General features: G+C 40.9%; 1 protein-coding gene across 1 annotated transcript in view; it reads left to right on the plus strand.

The window, feature by feature from the left end:
- Nucleotides 1-24,177, plus strand: part of sv2a (synaptic vesicle glycoprotein 2A) — a 50,217-nt gene that overhangs the window by 2,632 nt on the left and 23,408 nt on the right. The window contains exon 2 of the mRNA XM_063485286.1: nt 18,800-19,595. Within this exon, the coding sequence (XP_063341356.1) occupies nt 18,986-19,595 (610 nt within the window). The 5' untranslated portion in view covers nt 18,800-18,985. The remainder of the gene's footprint in view (nt 1-18,799; nt 19,596-24,177) is intronic.

Raw genomic sequence — 24,177 nt, forward strand, 5'->3', positions numbered from 1 at the left:
TCCAAACATCATAACAATTATTTCACAGGTTGAATTTATTCATACCTGTCTCTGGAAAGACTGAGCAACTCAATAGTAATAAATCAGACTAATTAATACATGATTTTACAGACGTGACTGCATATTTCGAGAATGAAATACTTCTGTCACTGAAATTCTACTAGCTTTTTCCATTACCTCAAACCTGCTGGTTCATTTCTATAAATTTAGGATAAAAAAATAAATTTTTAAAAGAAGCGCTCTTTTAGTCATTCCTGTGTTTTGTTCTCAGACAGAAAGGGAAGCACAGAGTAGAAATATGATATCCTTTATTGGTCTTTGTGGGAATTTAATCCATTCCAATCATTAGAGGCTGTGGGAAGCCAGTGTACAGTACCCAGGGACCACTGCTAAATGGAAGCCAGTGACTTGGTCAAGGTCACAATGACTGAGCATGTTTTCATTGTGGCAGAAACCAGAAGTGGTGGAGGGAACACACAAAAGCACAGCGAGTAGTGGAGATAAACCTGTGTTCTTTATAATCCCTGCAGGGGGGCGAGTCATCTTGTTGTATAGAAATTTATAGGAAAATGGGTCTCAGTTCCCTTATGTTCTGACCTCCACATACAGTAAGGGAACTGCAAAATAATAAAGAAAGACCAGAAAGGTTAAAGGATAAAAGAGGGAATCCTCATTAGCTAATGACTTTTCAGTTTCAAGTCTAGTTTCAAAACAGCAACATGGCAATGGGGAAAGCCATCAGCTCGAGGATTCACAGGGCTTCACGAACCAATAAGAGACGTCGTGGTAACTACATGCGTCTGTTATAAACAGTCTCTGGTTTGATCCCAGGATCGTTTCCTTTGAGGCAACAGTGCTGATCCTCATAAACACAGCCTGGTATTATTACGTTGTGAGTGCGGATTAAGCAGATATACTGAGAATTAGCAAGCTTTACCGGTGCTGCGTATATTTTGAAGTAATAAAAATAATCCTGGAGGAAATTCTCAGCTAACTAATCATCTTCTGCCTCCAGGTAAATATATAGTTATCGTTATGTACCAGTACTGACCATAACTGTGATAATTAAAAAAATAACTTTTGGTTACTCACAAAATATTGATATGAATATTTTTTAGTTTCTTCATTTAGTTTTGATTTATTTACCTTTGTATCACTGAAAGTGTTAGTTCAGATCTTCATCTTCTCCACTATCCCTGTAATATTTGACTTATTGGAATACATGGAAGGATTATGAAGCAGATTATGAAGAAACCATGGAAGCTGTAATTTAGCACCTCTTCTTCTTTACTCTTGCTACTATAAATACTGTGTCCAGTAGAATAAAACATGCTCAGTTATGAGATGAAACTGTTTGCTGCTCCAGTTTTACACAAATACCTTTCATGTGCAGGGACCCAAGAGCAAAGCTTGTAGTGGCAACAATCTAATGCACACAAGCATGAAAAAACATTGCACCCATTGTTCACTGGGAGAGAAGAGCTACAGCAGAGTATCTGCAAAGTGCACTGCTAATGATATCTACATGCTGAGTTTGGCCTACAGCAGCTTTATAACGTCCTTGTGTAATCCCTGCAGCATATTCTTGGGTGTTGGGAAGACTTTAGCTCGGCATCCTGCTGGAGCAGAACTCCACAATGCACACCTTCACAAGGATGATGCAGAGTTCTTGTCACTGGATTCTTTTTTCTCTTTTTTTCCTCTTTCTAAAGCGTAAGCATGCAAACGTCTAGACCCCATGGGCCACGGACTCCAGAGGTGTCATTTTTCTTCTTTCTAAGATCGTCACTGATGTAATGATCATCTAACAAATATTCTCTTTTGAAGGTCACTTGCTATTACGACACATGCTTTTGGTTGTCATGGTTGCATCCTGTTCCCAAATATTTACTTTTCTGTGACCTCTGATTATACCTTCATACTTACTTCTTTATAACTGCTTGTTCTCACACTGCCTTCCAGCCTAAATTATCTTCAGCCCAGCCACATGCGTATTTATTTCTAAATGTTCCCCAGCTATCATAGGGCTGGATATTAAGACTCTTATTTAAATAGCATTGGGTAAATGAAACTTTAGGAACCCCAACTTTTTACTACCCCCTTGCAGAGCTTCCTAAGTGCCCCTCTGATGGTGTAACGTTGAGTGCACTCAGTTTTCATTCACCTGTTCCAAGGATGTTTTCTTCCTTCTTGAAAAGAATTCCATCTTAGCATATTTTATAATTTCAATTTCTTCAAGACTGCCTGCTCAGAGGCTCATTATGGTCATATTGTGAAACAACCCCCCCACCCCACCTCACCCATGAACAGTGGCTCTTCCAGTTCCTCTTGGTATGATGCAGTGGGACTCAAACCTTCCAAAACCTCATCTTTTGTCTCGTCAGTCAACAGGATATTTTCCAAGATGTTTATTGGCAAATGTGAGACAAGCCTTTGTGTTCTTTTTGGTCAGTAGTGGTTTTCTTCTTGAACTCTTCCATGGAGGTCATTTTTACCTGGTCTCTTTCTTATGTTGAATAATGAGCTGAGACATGTGAAGTCTGTGGTTCTTTTTTGACTTCTTGGATGAGTCGTCGCTGCAGTCCTCGGTCACTCCTCAGAAGCTTCACCACTGTTCTAAGTTTTCTCCACTTGTGTATAATGGCTCTCACCCTGGTTAAGTGGAGTCCCAAAGCCTCAGAAATGGCTCTGTTACCCTTCCCAGACTGATAGATTTCAGTGGCTTTGTTTCTCAAGTGTTTCTTTAGATTGTGGCACGATGTGTCGCTGTTTGAGATATTTTAGCCTGCTTCACTTTATCAGACAGGTTCTAGTTAAGTGATTTCTCAAGTGATTCCAACAGGTCTGCCAGTAATCAGGCCCGAGTGTGTTTAGGGAAACTGAACTCAGCTTTCCAAAAAAATGTGGTCGATCACAGTTAATTCACCATTTAACAAGAGGTGCAATTACTTTTTCACACAGGACCAGGTAGGTTTGGATAACTTTTCTCTCTTAATCCATTTAAAATGATCATTTTCTATTTACTCAGGTTATCGTTGTCTAATATTAAAATTTGTTTGATGATGTGAAACATGTGAGTGTGACAAATATGCAAAACACTGGGAAATCAGGAAGGAGGCAAACACTTTTTCACACCACTGCATCAAATCAATGACTGTGATATTTGCACCTCCAGTGCAGTTTTCTTCCATCCTTGCACCGCTTACAATCACACTGGCAAGTGGAGCATTTAATGTGCAGTAGGTCTCTTATTTTGAAAACCGACCAGGTTCTTTATTCTGTTTCCTGTCCTTTTCATCTGCTCTGTGTAGCTTGATGTGATTGTGATGTGTCTGATTGAGTTGCACCAGCTGTATATCCAGGATTAAATGTCTCAGTTATTATCCACAGAGGATAAATCTCACAACTTTCCACCCAGCACTTTATAAATAAGTCCAATAAGTGAACATATCATTCATTCTTCAAGGCCATGAAGTTAAACTCTACCACATTTCACTTTATCTCAATGTTGGCCCAAATCAGGGGGTGCTGATACTCCTCTACTCATCCAATTGGAAGATCTTATATAGAGTACATCTGTAACACACGCTCACCCCAGCTCGTACTTCCGTGCAGTATGTGTCTGAATCCCGCTTGTGTTTATTGTGATAATAGCTGCTCTGTTCTGTGCTGCTTTCCCTGCATCAGAGTTTCCACATATGGAAAGTCGCTGAAGTTTGAAAGCAGACACATGCTGACAGATATACTGCAGATGGAAATCTGCTTTTGACTCTGGCAGTTTAATACTGCCAGTGTGTCTTTGTACCCCCCCCCCCGAGCTGTCGTTATGGTTGTAGGCTTCTAGCTTATCGTGTCATTAATGCTTAATTTGCTGTAACTGACACATATTTGTAATTTGTCAGTTTCTAACAAACACACATTCAGCTGCACTGAAACTGCAGTGGACTTGTGGAGACAGTGCACCAGCGCTGAATACTAATGAACTAAAATGATATTAAAGTGAGCCCCTGTAATATGTTCACGTTGTCCACACAGCTTTTTCAGGAATTGAACTGAATCTCTGCAGCTGCCCTGAGTCTGACTCCTCTTCAGTCCATTTTGCAGCGTGGAAAGCCAAAATGGATGCAGAGAGCTGACGTCACAGTGTTTGACACGGTGTTGCTAGCCACTTTGGTGCCACCAGGGTGACGGTGCACACTGAGCAGGGAGCAGCGATGTGAGTCATGTTAGTTGGGCTGCAGATTCTCCCAGAGGGGAATTGTGCATGCACAACCTAGCTTTGGGATGGGGGTGCAATCTAGTAAGTCTATACCAACCAAACATCACACCCTCCTCTTATGGCTTTGCCCTGGATGGGCCTGAGGCCATGCGGGAACGTGGTGCAGCTGAATAGCTGTCACTTCCTGTGTGACCCTGTGCAGATGTCTCAGAGTGGCTGGTGCAGATGAAAAAGCAGGAACTGAACAGAGATGGTGAGAAGTGGTTTATCGCACCAGTACATCACTTCTGAGGGACGAGCCGAATCAGACACCTCCGTCCTTGTGGCCAGAAAACAAGACATGAATAATTGATGGAATATTCACATGGTCTCAGCTGGAGTTCCCTGGATGCTTCGACTAGGCTAGCTGATAGAAAAATGATGAATGAGGAAGGATGAAAAATGCTGGGTGAAGCTGCCTGAGGAAGATTGGCTGGAGCAGGCTGATGAGTAAAAGCCAGTGTGTTTGTGTGCAACACCTTCAAAACAATGCAGATTGTTCCAGCTCACCCTGCTTAAGACTAGAGGGCATTTCAGTGACTTTTACAAGCAGGGGACACAAACACATACATGAGGATTATTATTAGTGGCAGATATTAATATTGATGATATCAGACCCCCAGAATGAATAAAAATTAGCCAATATAAATCACTTTAAACAAAAAACAAACGCCATCAGTCAGTTTAATGAGGAGCTTTATATACTTTTTAGTAAGATCTTATAGGTGATGATTAAATAGAGTTGGTGGGTCAGGGCAGTTACAGTTGTCATTATCTCTGGGTAACTGTAGCAATACAGCCTTATAGATTTAACACATTATTGTTCTGGGAAAAGTGTTTTACCTTTAAGGCAAGCTTCTTTATTTAAATCTAGACGATTCAGATCAAGCAGCAACCTTTGATGCTGAAAACAAAGTGACAGCTCTTAAAAATGGCAGCTCATCAAGAGTGCGTCAGTTTGCAGGTTGATTGGCTAATTGGACTCAGGTGAGACACATTCAAACAGGGGAAACTCCTAACTGTGGGGCAGGTGGGAAAACAGACAAAGCAAAGCAAACAGAGACACAGAAAGAGAGCTGGTGCCAAAATGGGAACAGGAAGTATGGTGAATATCAGAGACACAGACAAAGAAACACAAGTGACATGGACAAGGTGAACAATGGGAAACACAATATAAACAAAATAACTTGGATCAAAAGGCAACAAAACCGGGACCATTAGACTATCAGCGCCATCCCCACTTATTTTTCCCATAAACTGTCTGTAGATTTTCATAACTGCTCTGTTTGTACAGCCTCCCACAGCCAATGAAACACATACAGTATATAGACAGTCAGCTGGCTTGTCTCGCTTTTCCACTTTAGTGAGCTGATATGAAATGAACCCGCGGCTGAATGTAATCTCCTCCTGTGGTCTGAGCTCATAATGGCAGCGGAGACCGTGCTTCATTATGAGCATTGGTGGTTGTTGACTGAGTATTTGGGAGGGGGTGGGTGGACCTTACTGACCCCACCCAGAATGCAATGGTCCCGATGCACTCAAGAGAGCAGAAAAGACTCTGTATGTATCTGAGATATCAGTGGGCTGAGAATGAACACACAGACGTCTGTGTGCTGGGGAGGATTTTATGTGCATCTTAATGGGCTGTGAATAATTACTTAGATTAGACCTGTTTTCCCTTATTTTCCAGTGTTGATTATAAAGAAAAAGTGTTCAGTAAATGATGGAAGGACACAGGGAACTGGACTGAAAGCTGGGTGTGAGAAAGCACCGCTGAAAAGCAGTTATAACGCCTGAGTCACCTTGATGAAAGGCCTTGGCTTTAGTTCTACTTGTGTTGACTTCAGAGGGGATTGTGACAGCAACTTACCTGGCATCATGATGATTGCAGTGCTTGTTGTTGCCAAGAAACTGAAAGGTTTGTGCTAAAATAGCTTGGTACCAATGGAGTTGACACCACAAACTCAGACACCCCCTCAGTCTATTAACACCACGGATTGAGAATGTTATGTGTAATTTGAAGGCTAGCCCGTGAAAGGTACACAATATTGTGAAATATACTGAAAATGATATTAATTTTAAGCCGATTTAATGTCCTTTTGATTCTGGAATGAATCTTTTTCTATCTATCAGCATGTCATCTTGATCAAGATGTGCTGAGCCTCAGGGACAATCAGAGGATAATGTTCACTACGTGCGTCACAGCATGAAATCAAAGATGTCAGGAGGAATGAATTCACTGCATGACATTACCAGCCATCTGCAGCTTGCAGGAATCACCACTGGGCCGTCTTTGGCTTTTTCACACTGCTTTTTTTTTAAATCACTCTGACTCTGCTCATAACTGACATTAACTTGCATGTGGGGCGATCTGATCCCACCTGGATCACTCGCTTAACGTCAGGTGCGGAAAAGGCTTTCAGCTCTCTAAGGCTCACCTCTACGTGCAAACATTTGCAGCGATTCACAGACAAGCTCTCATCACTCAGGCTCATCTCTGTCACGCTTGCTAATTACTGTGTCTGTGCTGTCAAATGCGCAACAAAATTTAATTCAGTGTGTAAATAAGAGCTTGGGTAATAATTATTAATATTTACTGGGTTCATGTGGGTTATCTTTTTATAATAAGTTGCAAAAATCAATGCAAGTTTTTACCTTTTAATGTAATGACTGTAATTTTTTGCATGGATTGCTGTATCATGCATTGTGCAAGCTGTGCAACAAGTAACATAAATGCTGGTAAGGGTAGTTTTTTTAAGAAGTGGGTTTTTAGTCTTCAGTAATAACTCTGCAATCATTTCAACACTCAAGTGGAGTGATGGTGGGACAGCTAAACTTTCAGGTTATAGGATTGTCGTGTTTTAGAAGCAGGACAGAGAGGTGTGGTGAGGGATTTGAGGCTTGTCCAGGTGAAGGTTTATGTGTTGATGACGACAGGTAATCAGCAATGTGCAGTGAAGGGTGGGGGGGTGTTACGTTATGTGACTCTGCAAAACACACGGTTTTGCAGTGACAGTGCAGAGTGTTGCATGTGCTTCATTGTCTAAATTGCACTGCACTTGTCCCACTGAGTTTTATGACCTCTTGTTGTCTTTCACTTTATCCTATAAACTCTATATTTATTCAGCTAAAAGCACTTATTCATGTAAATTCTGGTGCTTATAATCAGTTTTCATTGGCAGTGCACAACCTAACTGGGGGCTTGATATATGAACACTGAGCCTTCTCAGGTCACTAACGAACACAGTGCAGAGCCTAAAAAGCCCAGTCCTGTCTGGGTGGAGAGGACGATCAGGTGGTTTATTGTATCAGGTTGAAGAGTATGACAACACTTGTCATAAACAGCTACCTGCTGACCGATGAGAACAAACCAACCAGTGAAGCTGTGGTTCAGGAAACCAAAACAAGCTGTTACAAAGATGCTCTCCAAAGAGGGCAACTCACTGCAGTAGGCTGCAGCTGCGGTCACATTGTGAGATGGACATCAATAACTTTCTGACAATTTTGTCCCACACCAGTCTTTGGTTTATAATGGTCAATTTTCAGCCTCTATCTGGGTGGTTCTGAGATAAAGCACTTGATTCTTTTATTGCTACAGACACTGTACACACAGTCAGAGATGTGCTAAAGATGCAACGCTTAATAGCAGTGATCTGTGTGCTCAATATTCTTTTTCACTTATGTAACATGTGTGTCAAGTGTGATGAGATCTGATCAAAGCCAGTCTATTCAGATGATGTTTTCAGTGTTGTTTTATAAAGTGGTTTAAGGGTGATGCTGCTGCTCGATGTTTCTTCATCCATCTTCTCTGAGCACACAACTGCTTATCTTTTTCTGGGCCAAAACCTGTCTGCTGCTAAGTGGGTCTTGGATTTCCACAAAATAAAATGTCTCATTCTTATGAATGCGTGCCACAGCCTGGTGTCAATGAGAACATCCATTTTATTAGCTCAGTTTAGCAGATGCTTTGGATTTTTTTCTCTGTATGAAAGAGTAACTGTTGAAAGCTCAGGGCCATCAGCGAACGTTATGAATGGTGGTTATACGCTGCTGTCGATAGAAGTGCCTCATCATTTAGACTAATTTAGTGGCAGATGGGAATCTCCAGTACTCTTTGAAAGGAATATCAGTGAGGCTTACAGTTTAAAATACAATATGGATAGCAGCAACAAACAGAGTAATGATCACATTATCTTGTCTTAACGAGGGGAAAACCCAAAGTCTGGTTTTAAAAGGTCAAATCTCACAGATACAAACAACATTATGCTTTTTCCATTATCCCTGTAGTGGTTTTTATTTGGAGCAGTTTCAAAGGTGCGCTCAGAATTTAAGGGCTGATGTACTTTTTCTGAGATTCATTACTTAAGTAATTTTTGGTCACAATATATTAACACATGAACACTTTATTCTAACCTGCGAATCTGTTAAGTGAAGCAAATAAAGTCACAAAGATTGCAGTTCCTCAAATGGCCACTTGGGGCTTACTTCAAATGAATGTCAAGCTGCATAGGCTTCTATGTAAAATGCCAACACATTCTTGCTCCCAAAGCGTAACATATTACGCTATGTGACACGTTGTCAGAAAATGCCTGACTTTAGAACAAAGATAAACAATGCTGATTTTCTCCTACATGACAACAAAAGGTGAATTTTCATAAAATGCAGATTTAAGGTTTAAAACAGTCTGCCTTGACTGATGTGTATTTCCGCTAGCTGTCTGCACTGTTCCACCTTAGTTTATTTCAGTCACTGAACTCTTGACTTTGTGGTGTTGTAACTGTTTGGACAAGTTTACCAGCAGAGACCTTTTAGGCAGGCGGCCTGGTTGGTAATGTGTGCAATGTAGTTGTGCTGTTGTGGGAAATGAGAGACCACACTTCACTGCTTGGTCAAAGAGTGAGAGTAGCAAGTAGTCTCAGACTGTGTGAGAGACTATGGGAGCCAAAAATGTGTCTAGATAGCTTAATTTGAGGTAAGACAGTTATCAACCAGCTGCATGCTGTGTTTGATGCCTTTGGAAAAGGTCAAGTTTGCTGCAGGTTTGCATCGATGACTCTGCTCGTCTCTCCATTTCTTCAAATTTGTCTGTGATTATGAGCCTCAGGTCTACTGAGGTATCGATGTTTGTGTCAAAATGTGGGGACTTCTGTCCATAAATACACAAACCATGTGTGATGTAAGCTTGGCTACATCCATCTATTGTATTCTTTCTGTGATTCATACACATTTAGGAACCACAAGTAACAACAGTATTTATGGATTCATGTTTTTGACCACATGCCAACCGTACGTCCAATATCACAACTCCTTTTAGCTCTCTTTGTCTCCACCAGCTCCTGAATTATGTACTCATTTGCCTTCAGCTCTGCAGCTGTTGGTAAAAAGAATGAGCTGTTAATGGTGAAAATGTATTGGCCTTGAATGCAAATATGGCTTTCACCATAAGTAGCCTACTGGCATATTCATTTATTAGAACTAAGATCCTCATGTATTAAGGTGTTTAAACAGATGTTTTTCTATTTTCTGAAGCAGTTCCTCCACCCGAGTGTGTGACTTGTAACTGTGTGACTTGTGCAGTCTAGACTGCAGTGTAGCTCCAAGACAGCATCATTTATTTAACTCCCATATTTTTTTTTGTTAGCATGCTTTTAGGCTGCCGCATTTTATGTTGCATGTGTGGCTGTGTGTAAGGCAGTGCTTCCCAACCCTCTGGCATCGTCTCTGCTCGCTGGAAGAAAATAGGATTACATAATTAAGTCTTTCATCAGCAGCCAACGACAGGCGGAGTATTTGCTCGGTTCCCCATTTGACTGTTAATTTATTATCATTTTACACTTCTTCGGAGATGACAGAGCAGTTTGGAAAAATGCTTTGTTTCACAATAATTCTTTGCACGGCACAACTCAGCCAGCCATTTCTGTAACACTCCCAAGGGCCAGCAAAAGTGTATATTTATTGAAAATCCGTGAACAGGGAGATATTTTCAGTGCTGAGGAAGCGGCCACAGCTGCACACTAACCCTACATATGCACTCCACCAAACTGTTTGTTATTCATAGGCAGCGAGTCAAGCAGAACACACTCTCATTTCAGCATCTCCGGCTTGTGAAAGGCTTATCATAAGGTGATGGGCTACTTCATTATATTCAGATGGGCCTCAAGAGTCCCCTGGTACAAAGGTTGTGACCATGGTGATGAAAGAGGATCAGTTATTCGGTTGGCTTCTTAAAGAGTGGTTGATAATAGATTGAGCCATATGCAAACATGGATGTAGAACATTGTGGCTCTATAATGGCTAAAAATAGAGAAACAGACAAACACATTGGTGTCTGACATATGACGTAGCTAAGGTGATGCAGGATCAAAAGGTCAGAAATAAGTTAAGAGTTAATGTTACCAGCACTAACACCAACAGTGATAGTAACAGCCTAACACAGTGGTAAAACCCGCCTCCATGTCCTCAGCCTTTTTTGTCACAAGTCATAAAGGTAGAGAGTGGACTGGTTGTTTTGACTGGCTGCTGTCATTTCAAATGACTTCTTCCACTGCAAAGCATTTTCATTGTTTAGGCAGCTCACTTCATTAGGATGAGTCAGCATTTAAACACTTGATTGCATTGTACTCCAGTCCATATATTTTTCCTTTCAGATCATCTCTTTGATCCATCCTAATTTGTGCTGCAGTCTTTACGCTACAGAACACAGACAAAGTGTCTACCTGCTCTGTCGCACAGTGATTCAGAGAGGATGGTGGATAAAAGCTGGAGTCTCAGGTTTATCACTTCTCTCTTTGCAGCCATGAAATTCATCTTTTTCTGCAGCAGCAAGCACAGCCATCACGGCTGACGTGTTTCTTAATGTGTTCTTGGTAGAATCGCAATCAAAATTGCTTCTAAAACACAGATCAGAGGAAGTTAAAGCTTTAGACTCAAAGGAGGAAAACCATACACACTTTATACGCCCATCTCTGGCAGTTATCTTCATTATATGAATTCAGCCAACACCAACAGGTTGGTGCTAAATTCTAAATTTTATTAAGTAACGTGTGTTAATTAGGTAACATTTACAAACAGGTTCTGATATTGATGTCAGACAATATGAGACCAAATGGCATTATTTACTTTTTTAATCTTTTGCATATTGTAATTTCCAATCATATTAAAAAATATACACTGATCAGCCAATTTACTATAGCTACACCTTGCTAGTACTGGTACTGTACTGGTTTAGACCCACTTTTACCTTCAAAACTGACTTTTGGTTGACTCAACTAGCCAGTTAAGATGCAGGTCATATCCATATTTATCAGATTGTTATATATAAAAGAGTTTGTAGAATTTAATAGAAGGTCTGTTTAACTGTTTTATGCTTGGTTGTTAAATCTGATAAGCAGTCACTCCTTTCAAATATGAATCTGCAAAGATGTGTAGATTCTTCACACACATCTTCAACCCAGTGACAGAGAAGACCCCCGTTTTAAAGTGTCAGTGTAAAATATGATCTCCACCCTGGCGTCCGGTGCTGCGTCCTGGGGTGGAATAATGGCTAAAAGGATTATTGAATATTATGTCACAGTAAGGCCGATCTTTGACCCTTTAAATGTAAAATGTTATCATGGCATTATTTCCTCCCATTACACATTTGTGTGGACTAACTTCTGAGTTTCTCAGTTTCTTCTGCTTCAACATTTCTAACCTTCTTATTCGTGGGACTGCTGACCAGGCAACAGATTGATTAACAGCAGGTGAACATGTGAGTCCAAGCTGAGCAACCAAGATAAAGCAGTTTGTTAATATGTCTGTACTGCCTTTATCCTGCCGGCTCCGTATGTTTCTGATTTTCTATCTGCCTGCTGTATCTCTATAGAAACGACATTGATGCTTGTTTTGCTTGTTAATAACACATGTTTGAATCTCCTGGCTGGAGCTCCATGAATTGGTCATTCATTTAACACAAACATGCAAGTGAAGACTAATAATGAGCAATTAGCAGGATGAGATCCAGGCTGATGACCAAGCACCAAATGCCTTTCACAGCATTTGCTCGTGCTGTGATGCTGCGCTTCACAGTGTGAATGTGTGGAAAACAAAGATCTCCAGTCTGTTTAAGATAACCTCAGTGCGAATGATGATGGATAGGTGGACCAATAAGTGATGTTGGATGAACTATAAGAATGATTAAATCTGTGCAGCAAACTGAATAGTTTCTGTCAAAATCCATCCAGAGTCTGCGACCTGAGGGACTCACTATAAGCCAAAAAATCCAAAGCAGTAACTCAGCTCCAAATATTTGCTTTTCTCTCACTTGATTTGAGCAGAACTGTTAAGTGAGAAATTTAGTGACCCTGCACAGTACCTCTGAGCCCCAACTAACTTATGTACACAAGAAATCGATGTAACCTCGACTGCCTGCCCCTGCAGTTCAATCTGAAGTGTTTGTGTTTTTGACCCCCGCGTGTTTGTTACTGATGCAGTTCACCAGTCATTAATCCTTAGTTCTCTGCCTGTATAAAGTACAGAGGTGGGAAAAATACTGGAAGAATCAGCTTCTTCACACTGGAAGAAGCTGAACTGGAACAGATACCTGAAGTCAAGCTCCTTAGAAAAGATAGCTCAAGCTATAGATCATAAAGTACAAAGAAGTCACATGTCATGATGCCCAGACGCAGCATTGCTTCCTGTTGTTACAATGCCTCCACCACGCAAGCATCCACCTTTAGCCCCCAGGAGGATTATTTGTTATTTACCTATTTCCTGGGTGTTTTGTGTTGGGGATGACCAGTTTGGAGCCTAGACAGCAAAGCTAAATATATTTTTTTTTAGTAATTTCTCAGTTTGGGTTTTCTGAAGTAGTTTAAATACATGTACATGTAAATGTTCCCTCTAAGCCTGAAGAGAAAAAGAGGGAACACACACATGTAAAGGAAGCTTGTAAAACATGCAGTTATCCTAATTGGGCTTTCATCAGCACAGAAAAGAAGATCAGACACCAACTAGGGAGGATCAGAAAGACAAACGCAACAACACTGTCATCCCCTATGTATCGGAAAAACTCAGGAGTCTTCTCCAAGCACGACATCCCAGTGTACTTCAGACCCAGTCACACACTCAGACAAACACTAGTTCATCCCAAATACAAAACTCCTAAACACAAGCTTAACAATGTAGTGTGTGCTGTACAGTGTCGCCTTCGATGCTTGTTTCCTGTGGGGGAACACGGCGGGTCTACGTGCCGCGCTGGATAAGATAGCGCTGTGCGAGGCGGCTGCTGGGTTTGCTTCACATTGCTCCTTACCCATCACCCTACCGTGTGGCTTGTTATGTCTTCCCAATGTTGTGTCACATTTATGTGCTTTTTTTGTGCAGAGGAGTTTTTTTGTTTCCTGTTCTCGTGCTGTCCTACCATGGAAGCACAGCATGAGAAGGGGTCTCTTTTTTTCCTCTTGTACTTTCCCATTGTAATGTACATTTCAATGTTTTTCTCTCCAATGCTACCAATCTCCGACTGTATCCCCATGTGATGTCTGTGTGTCTATGTAAGGTCGGGGGGGGGGGGGGGTCCCATTTCACTGCAGGACCCCCCTGCATGTGACAAATAAAGCCTTGATTGATTGATTGATTGATTGATTGATTGATTGATTGATTGATTGAGGAATGCTCAGACCTCTACATTGGAGAGACCAAACAGCCATTTCACAAACGCATGGCACAACATAGAAGAGCCACCTCCACGGGTGTCCACCTGCATCTAAAGGACAAAGGTCACTCTTTCGAAGATGCCAGTGTTCACATTTTGGACAGAGAAGACAGATGGTTTGAAAAAGGAGTGAAAGAAGCCATCTATGTCCACTGTGAACGACCATCTTTGAACAGAGGTGAAGAGGCGAAGGCAGACATTTGGTGGCTTACGACACCAACTGTCTGCCATCTATAATCCAGTTCTGAGATCCCTTCCCAGACGCCTTAATGCCCACTCACATCCTGGTCCATCTGGGGGGACACTCCCACAGGGCTTAAATCTGGGACTCTCCACCATTTGACCCTAAAACTAAAGAAGCTTCTCGAATGAGAAGTGAAATGTCTTCAAGCAACTTAAAGAAGTCCAGACGCTTTTCTTTCCAAGGTCCTTAGACAGCTTTAAGGATCCTTTGACTTTTCCTTTAGCGCTGGCATGATATCGGCATTTGTTCTTTTTTGTGTGATGTGTCTACACTATTGAATGGATAGGGCCTTTTCATGTTAGCATGTAGCTCAGAGCACTGCTCTGTCTCAGTGTTGCAACAAATTTCCCACGTGTGGGACTAATAAAGGTCATCTTATCTTATCCTGGTGGGAAGATCTTGGTTTAACTTTATTTTTGACATTTTTCACCTTTCATTTTGAGAGGTACAGAGAATAGACAGGAAAGCAGGGAGAAGATGGATTTACATGCAGGTGATACAGGTGCCATTTAAGTAGATTTGTATTCCGTAACCTCTGCATTTATTTTGCTGTTCTCTTCTAATCCTGACAGCCAGAGTGAAATAGGATCTCACTGATGCAGTTTTCTCTCATCTCCTTGGGTTTTGCTTTCAGCTGGCTCTCACTGAGCTTGTTCTTAGACACTCAGTTGTCCCAGCAGACCTCTGGGTCGTGTGATGTTGGCTTGGCAGTCTGTCTGTTCATCACCCCTGAGGCTACACAGGAAGTTTTCAGGGATTCCCTCCCTCCTACCTTCCCAGTATTTAACATCCTGCCCCCTGTTTCGCATCTGTAGTTTTCTTGCTATAATAATATCATTGTGCACTTGTTAACACTTTTACAAATGGGCCAATGTTTTTTATAATGAGCAGGAACAATGATAATGAGGTTAGCTTGGCACTTACCCAGTGTTGTTTAATACTGCCCATCTGTAGTGCCTGACATGTTTCTCTAATTACACGTTCCACTGATTTATTGATCAGAGCTCTCTCTGCACATCTGATCACTCCCTGAACATTCGGGCAACATAGTACACTTTTTATGATATATGTGAAGTCCAATATTTAATATGAGAGTATGACAAAATATTTGCCCCCAACAGGAGAGAAGGTTTTCCAGGGCCTTTTAATGTCACAAAATGACAACTTTAAAGAATAATTTGAACCTTTTTATTTTGTTATTACTGGTGCAAGCTTCTTGACTACTAAGAGTAATTTCTGTGTTAGAGCCATGAAATAGATCGTTAAATAATTACACACACAATTTCTTTTTATTTTGTACCAATAATATTTTTAAATATTTTTTTGTGAATGACAATAACGTGGGACTAAGCGAGGAAGAGAATACTTTATACTTTTTCGAGAACACTTCAGGTTAGTGTTCATAATTAGCAGTGTTGGGCAAGTTACTTTGAAAAAGTAATTAATTATAGTTATTAGTTACTTCTTCAAAAAAATAACTGAGTTAGTAACTGAGTTACAATATTCTAAAAGTAATTAATTACTTGAAAAGTAACTATTGCGTTACTTAAAAAAAATGTTTAACCTTCTGGGGTCCAGGGTATAATTGGCCATTTTAACCACTTTTGATGTTTCCTCTACATTTCACCTTTAAAAACTATTTAATTTGCCTTGTTTGGTATCATTCTTTTCAGCACAACCTCATGTGTCTGAATTTACAGTTATGTTTTCATTTTGACATACTGTATTAGCACAATTGATCTAAAATCAGACAGTTATATTTTTTACTGTAACAACCACAAAGGTGTTTATTGAATCATATTTCATAACTTTAAATGCAACTATAAATTGTCAATTTTAAAATTATATGCACAACTTTTGCAAACAACAAAGCTATTTGCAGCCATTTACCTTTTACCTTGATTTTTTAAATAACCATTTCAAACTATTCATATAACAGTCAGGTGTTCTGCATTCAATAAGATGCCACACAAATTATTTGTGCCACTCCAAAAAAATAATTTCTGTCCACTATAAAGGAGAACATCACAGCCTTATACCTGCAGGCCTGACAGCAGCAGGTGTATCACTCCTCCTGTTTTCTACTTAGAGACAGCAGTCGCCTCATTGTTCTGACACACAACACAAAACTATCCACAACACTCTACACTAACTACACAAGACAACACATTAACTACACACTCCAAACACGCTAAACGTCACAAATCTCTCACATCTCAAAACTCACTCTCTCTCTTTTTCTGCTGTCTTTCTTTCTCTCTCTCTCTCTCTCTCGCCCTCACTCCTAAAACTTCCCCCTCTTACTAAACAACCAAATGTCATGTTGCCATATCATTTTTGATTGGTTGACATGGTGCATTTTTCCACTGTTTTTTTTTTTTTTTTTTTTTTTAATTTTTTGGTCATAAGCAGAGAGTGCTTGCTAGCGCTGTCCTTAGACGTTAAACGAGACGAAACTATTGAGGAAAAAATGCGGCGTATATATTGTTTATCATGACTCTGGTTTTACGTTGCCTATCAACACAATTTAAAAACTGGTATATATCTCGGCATTGTAACGATAGGAATACTAATTAGTTAGATTACTCGTTACTGAAAAAAGTAACGCTGTTATTCCCATCACTGATAATTAGTGAGTAACTATTACAATTCAGTAAAACAAGATTGTAAGAATTTCAACTGTTGATTATTTTTACCTTTGTGACCTGAATATTTCACACTACTGAATATTTACATCATGGTGTGCTTGTATTGATTATATTCACACTAAGCAGGCAGATAGCGCTGTTCTTTTGACCTGCTGCAGAACATTCAGCCAGCATTTGTAGTCGTGATGCTGGGAGCTGCTTGATCCCTCAGGCTGAACGTTGTCTTTCTCTCTCCCACTGAGCTGCTGCTGCTGCTGCAGTTCTCTTTAAAGAGACTGTGGAAAGCTACTAAAATTACTTCAGTGCCTGCTACAGCTGCAGTCGACCCTCAGAGACTTTCTCTCCAGGGACACGTCATCTCTGCCTGTTCTCCTGAGCACATACATGTCGAAGATTTGTCATCGTTGCAGGCAAACAGTAAACAATCTTGGAGAAATTCTGTATGGCGGGCAGATATCACGACTTTATTAGCTTCCATGTTTGCTTGTGATTTCTTAAGATGAAGCAATGGGATGGAGAGATTTTGTGTCTCAGAATTATTTGATTTACAACCCTGTTAAACTTTACACCATCACTTATGGGTGTCATTGGGTGCAGCCTTTTAATTAGTAACCACAGCAAAGACTGACACCACAGGAAATTGGAATAAATGACCTCACTTCAGTAAGATGACTAGTTAAATCCACTGGACACTAAATAATAACTTGCTCACTAAATACATATTATTATTCTTAGACTATACTAGAGTAGCTTTGCATGATTTACACGAATAGTTCATAACAATACTTGTTTGTCTTATGCTAGGCCTTAGTACAGCCCCTCTAAAACAAGCTTTTTATCAATATTTAAGCAAACTTATTGACTCATAAACAAAAGATTTGCTATAGTTCATGTGAGCATCCACAATTTATAAGAATGGATGTGTGATAGAAAATAAGAAACAGTGAAATAGATCCCATTTGAGGATTTCTAAGGACTCAAAGAGGCGAATGTGTCCAATATTTCACACAATATAAATTCAGACACATTTTATCTCCTTCTTAATGTGGTGAATCATCACATTAATCCTTCCAGTCGGGAACTGTTCGTAGGATGCCAAATGCTTGATCATACAGTAAATGCTCAGTTTAGTATGTCTATTTTCCTTTCCTTTTCCTTTGGCACAGCATGCTCCTGTCAGTAAGACAAAACAGAGCAGCTTCACAGAGACAGAGGTGCCATGAAAAAGAGCAGGCAGTCCTGCTGATAGAATCATGATTGCAAATTATGACTCAATGAGGAAAGACAAGTTCTTTTCTGTACAAACTAAATATTTTATAAATACCTAATGATGTCTTGAAAAGTGAATCGTCTATGTGGGAATGACTCTTCAGACCATTTGAAGTAGTATTATATTCTGACTGTGATATCATGGGATTGCCTGACTTTAAAGTGTTGTTTCAAGTATTCAGTGTCTAGATTTAAAAACAGTACATGGATTATAATCACAAGTGTTCTTGGGGTAAACTTGAATTTAACCCCCACCACGGCGGTACTTTCTGTATATGCTGACCTTTGCTGCAGCTCATTGTGGCTCTTTGCTTGTTAATTGCACAGGCCTGTGTCACAGCATGGACCATTATATGTTCGGTAGCTCTGTGGTGCACCGCTGTAAATGCCACAGTGTGATTTGTACTGGGCTGTAGAGAGACCTGTGAGATAACTATTAATATAGGCCACTGAGCTCCTAGACTCAGTTGTCAGCTCCTTAAAGCTGTCATGTCCTTTTTTTTTCTCCAACCATTAGTGCTGAGCCAGATAATATGTCCTGCAAATGTCAATGTGATGTGAATGCCTGTGGTCCTGTGCATATCAGTATTAATTACCTTGAACCTAGACTGTTTAAAAATGTGTCTCTGCCTGACAGGTATGGTATGACTCATGCTAACTGTACTCTTTTCTTTGCTTTTCCACAGGATTCATTGTGTCTGAGCCGACTCTGTCCAGCAGCAGCAGCAGCAGTGCAGTGGAGCTGGGAGCTGTCCTTAGTGCTGAATTTATCAGCTCACATAAATACCCATTGCACACTCATGTGCCTGGGCTGCTCCTGATACTTCCTATTCCTTGCAGCAACTGATCAACACCACCTCTACATATCCAAGATGGACGATGATGGTCGCTACAGAGACAGCCGCTCAGACTTCGTCCGCGGCGCCAAGGACATTGCCAAAGTTGCTAAGAAGCAGGTCGGTAAGAAGGTGGGGCGTGGCATGGACAAAATGACAGATGAGTACACCAAACGCTCTTATAAGCGATTTGAAGAGGAAGATGACGACGACGATTATGCTGGCGTGCCGAGCAATGATGGCGGATATTATCGCAACGACAGCCGTGCCAATGATGAAGAAGGCCACAGCGACTCCACTGAAGGACACGATGAGGATGACGAGATCTATGAGGGCGAGTACCAGGGCATCCCAAGAGCTGAATCGGGGAAGGCTGGCAGCATGGATGGCATGACAGCCGCACAGGCACAGCAGTTCAGGGATCTTTCGGCCTATGAGGGCGAGAGGAGAAAAGATCAGGAGGAGTTGGCACAGCAGTATGAGACCATCCTGCAGGAGTGTGGCCACGGGAAGTTCCAGTGGACGCTCTACTTTGTCCTGGGCCTGGCACTAATGGCAGACGGTGTGGAGATCTTTGTGGTTGGCTTCGTGCTGCCCAGTGCTCAAATAGACATGTGTCTCTCCGAGCCCAACAAAGGCATGCTGGGTAAGATATCCAGATTTCACTCTCTTGCTTGCTCTGAGCTCGCTTGTCAACACTCAGGATGGGGGATTACATAAGAGCCAATGTGCAACTTTTCTTTCAACTTGTCTACTCTGTATTGTCTCTCTCTCTTTATTTTTTATCTGTGTGCCTCCTTTGGCAGCGTAGGCCACCACTTCACATTTTATCTCTGCCTCATCTTAGCCATTACCTTTGCAGCTTATACCCTGGTAACTGGTTTTCGACAGCCTTGTTGGCAGTGGAACTACAGCTATTTAAGATTCAACTGCCCATGCAGCTCCTGAACAGCAGCAGCAGAATTTAAAATCGAACGCTCAGCCAGTCCAAGCATAGTGTTCTCTGCTTCACTTCAGCTGTTTTCTAGCTGGATACAATGTGTGTATTTAAGTGTATGCATGTGTGTGTGTGTGTGTGTGTGTTCACACTCAGAAAATGAGGTACCTTCTTGAAGTCCAACCGCTTGTTTCTGTGTTGGTACCCTCTAAAGTAATGATGTTGTGGACAGGGCACACCAGTCTTGAACTTCCCGTAGAAACGTTATACCTTAAATAAATAAGCATAGAAATAAGTGTACCTTAAAATTTAAGAGTAAAATGTATATTTTAATGCACATTTTCTTTGTTTTTTTTCTTTGCACCTTTAAATTGAAAATAGATAGTTTAAATATTTACCTTTGTAAACCCAGACTGTCTGGTCAGGCTCCGAATCCTACCACACCATCTGTCATTGGCTGGACACCAAAGGCCTGAGTAAGTGAGGGTGAGTATCTGAGGGTGGTGCTGGACGTGTATGGGGACCTCAACACAGTGAGGAGGTTTGTGGTACCAGTAACAGATGGGTTCAAGGTGGGGTTAGGATTACATCAGCTCTGATGCCTGTATTGTTTTCAGTGGCTGACAGATGAGATCAGGCAGGAGTGTTTATGGACCACAATGTTTGCAGACGATATTGTGATCTGTAGTGAGAACCTGGAGAGGTGGAGGTTTGTTCTGGAGAGAAGAAGAATGAAAGTCAGTAGAAGTATGGTGTGAAGATGGTGGAACGAACAAAAGAAAAGAGTTAGAATTTCCATTGGGAGTGACCAGGATGGACATGATTAGAAATCATTACATTTCTAATCTCAGGATGAGCAGTTTGGAGACAAACTGAGAAAGATGTGCAGAAGGAGGATAGCAGATCAGGTAGGAGGAAAACAGGAAGACCTCGGGGAAGATTCATAGATGTAGTGAAGGAGGACCTGTAGAGTGGTGGTGTGACAGGGAAGGATGTCTGTGAAGGTTCTCAGTCATCCAGGTCATCGTAGTCTAAGGAGCTTGGAAAGAAAAGCGTCTGGACTTCTTAAAGTTGCTTGAAGACGTTTCACCTCTCATCCGAGAAGCTTCTTCAGTTCTAAGGTCAAATGGCCGAGAGTCCCAGATTTAAACCCAGTGGGAGTATCCCCCCAAAGAGGGACAAAGGACCCCCTGGTGATCCTCTAATCACATGAGCCAAGGTGTGAAAGCGGGACAGGGAAGGATATTAGGGATAGGGTGAGATACAGGCAGATGATATGCTATGGTCGCCCCAAAAGGCAGGAAGAAGAAGAAGAAAAAGGAGAACTAAATACACTTCAATTCATAATGCTTCTGGATGAAAGCGAGGCTTGACTTTGATTGAAGCACTGCTGAATCCACTAACAGCTGAATGCAGATCCCTGTTAGAGCTCTGCCTGGACTCTATGTTGTTGGTTTTATTTACTGTAAATTTGATGAGTTGGATGCGCTCTGATTACATAATTTCCTCTCAGAGGGGTGTTGACTGTTCAACTGTACAGCTTCTCGATGCACATCATCGCAGCAGATGTGGATGTTGAATATCTGTGGTGTTTAAAGTGAACATCATGGGTTCATAAAAGTGTCCTCTGTACAAACATTACCTGTTAATTCTGATTGACAGTTCAAGTGCTCAAAGTTTTTTTCAGTATGAAACTTTCATTTCAGATTAATTTGAGCTTTTGGTAATGATAGACATTCTGATTAAGTGCAGGATGTTTTTATCAACAGTATTATATGATTGATTAACTGGGCTATGCATAAATCAATGGAAGCAGCCCAAACAGGCATATGAGCCACAATTAAATAAAAAGAAATCAGAGCCATGATGCCACCTGAGAAGGGCTAATTTACCCATATTCCCAAAAGAACATTTCATTCTGTCATCCTCAGTGCACCAAAACATTGAATTTTAAAGATTTGGATATTCTTGCATCTTAATCAGGACAGAACTTCTTCTAATTTACATAACTCACACAGTCCGTTATCCTTCTGGATGTTTTTAAATCTGCCAGCTTCAAGGACAAGAGGAAGGGTTCCCCGTAATGTCTTTGATTCCTCAGTGATTTTGCAGTATAAGGTTCAGAATCCCAGTTAGGCTTCATTTCAATATTTTTTTGTAGTTTTGGCTTTAACAAAACGTCTTTTTCAAATCTAGTAAACATCTTTGTTCTGATTTCATGTAGGTCATATTAAATTATTCAACATGAAATTCTATATTGCTCATGGAGAGTTGTGTGAAACCTTGTTATTGAGTCGATCTTCTGCCAAATTAAGCAAATTCATCATTTTACATTTTTGCTTTCTGATCCAGGAATCCATGTCAGAAAAGTCAATGCACAAACAAACTTATGAACATACCCCTAAAGCTGGTCTGTACAGAGTCTGCTGCAGTTTATTATAAATGATTAGTGCCACATTTATGCAAGATTATCACTCAGTATGGTAACACCCAGAGCATGAGTTACTGTATATGTGTAATACATGAAAATACATGCTCAATTGTCCAGATACAGAGGTCCAAAAGATCACTTTTGTTCATCTGGGAAGACCTTACCAGAAAAGTTCATCAAGATGTATGCTTACGACAGCCTCAGCCAATGGTATTCATGAATGTAGCCTGTATATAAAAGATGGAAATGGTCACAGTGACATCACCCATTGGTTCTGGACTTTGTTGCCACAAATAATCATACTTCTCAGTTAACAACAGCAAGCTCTTACCACCGATAAGACAGAGAGGTCCAACTCAGTGATGACGACCAAAAGGAAAGATGGAAGAAAAAGGAAAGAGGAGAAAGGGCAAATTATTAAAGAAAGCCAATGAAATAACTACTTGTATATAATTTTTCAAAATATTAAAAATTATTACATTTTTCAAAACATTTTCCCTCCAGCTCTCAGACAAACACATTAGCCAGTGCATATGATGGATCATTCTAAAAGGAAGTGGAGCAAAATTAGAAAACCACACAAAATGGACTTAATTAAGTAAAATAACTCTGATGTTGTTGATGTACTTGTGACTTGAATTGCTCCCTAGCCTGGCTGCCATCTATACCTCCTTTCCCCGTCTTTCTCCCTCTGGGTTTGTGTCATGCCGGGGGGGGGGGGGGGGGGGGGGGGAGCCAGGGAGACACGACTGGCCTCCATTCCCTCCCCTCTTCCTGTTACGCAACATTCCTGACTCATGCGAGAGAGCCTCTTGTGCTCGTACCTCTCTGCATGCAGTCTGCTCTTCCGACCCCCATCCTCACGCTCCATCTCAGCCTATCCTGCTAGCTGCTTTTACCCCACGCAGTGTTATGGATCATCTGTTTTGTGTGTGCATTAGTATGTGTATGTAATGGGTGAATGCACCAATGTCGACATGATCACGGATCCGTCGTTTGGCATTTCAGCAACACAAAAACTAGAATTAAATAAGGATATCAAACACAGGAAATGATGACAGATCGAGGAGTCTAAATAAAACCCTGGTACAGCGTTTCTGCTCAACGAGCTAGACGAAACACATTGACACAGCAGTGAAACAGTGAAGTGGTTGTCATTGATTTGCCCTTGTTGTGAAGCTGCAGTGGACTGTAGCTTTTTTGTCATATAGGAGAGACGGGAGTTTGTTCCATGCAGGATATATGCAGGATCAGCGCATCCTCAGCCTTTTGGTGTTAAGAAGTTTTCTCACTGCTCAGCATTCAGTGTATTTCCAGCCACAGTTCTGTTAAATATAGTCTTGAGAAGGTTTTTTATCTGTAACCTTTGCTACAATATGTTCACTGCCTCCTCTAATTATTGCAGTTGCATGGCTGCATTTTGAGACAGCGACTGCACAGTTCTCCTCAGGCTAAAAGGAACCTTTGTGTATTATAATGTATCCTCGACCTTTTCATGGACATGGAATCAGTAACTGAAATCAAGGATGAAGGGATAAAATGGGTGAAAACAGTCAATCGGTCCTGGGGATGATCTGTCACAGAAAACTGTAGGCAAATAGGTTTGGATATTGTAGCCTGCTGTACATGTATGAGCATCAGAAAGAAGTTAAGTTTGCATATCAGTACTTCTCCAATACTAGAAAATTAATATTGAAGCTTCTGGGTTACATATTCATTTGAAAAACACTGAGCTTTGTTATCAAAATGAGCTTTTTCTTAAATTTCATTTGCAGTCATAAATTATCTTTACTACACGCAACACACAAATAAGCCTTTTAACAAATGATTCAGAATACCATAAAAAACACCCGACTTTGT

The sequence above is a fragment of the Pelmatolapia mariae genome, linkage group LG10_11 (genome assembly GCF_036321145.2).
Source record: "Pelmatolapia mariae isolate MD_Pm_ZW linkage group LG10_11, Pm_UMD_F_2, whole genome shotgun sequence".
NCBI lineage: Eukaryota > Metazoa > Chordata > Actinopteri > Cichliformes > Cichlidae > Pelmatolapia > Pelmatolapia mariae.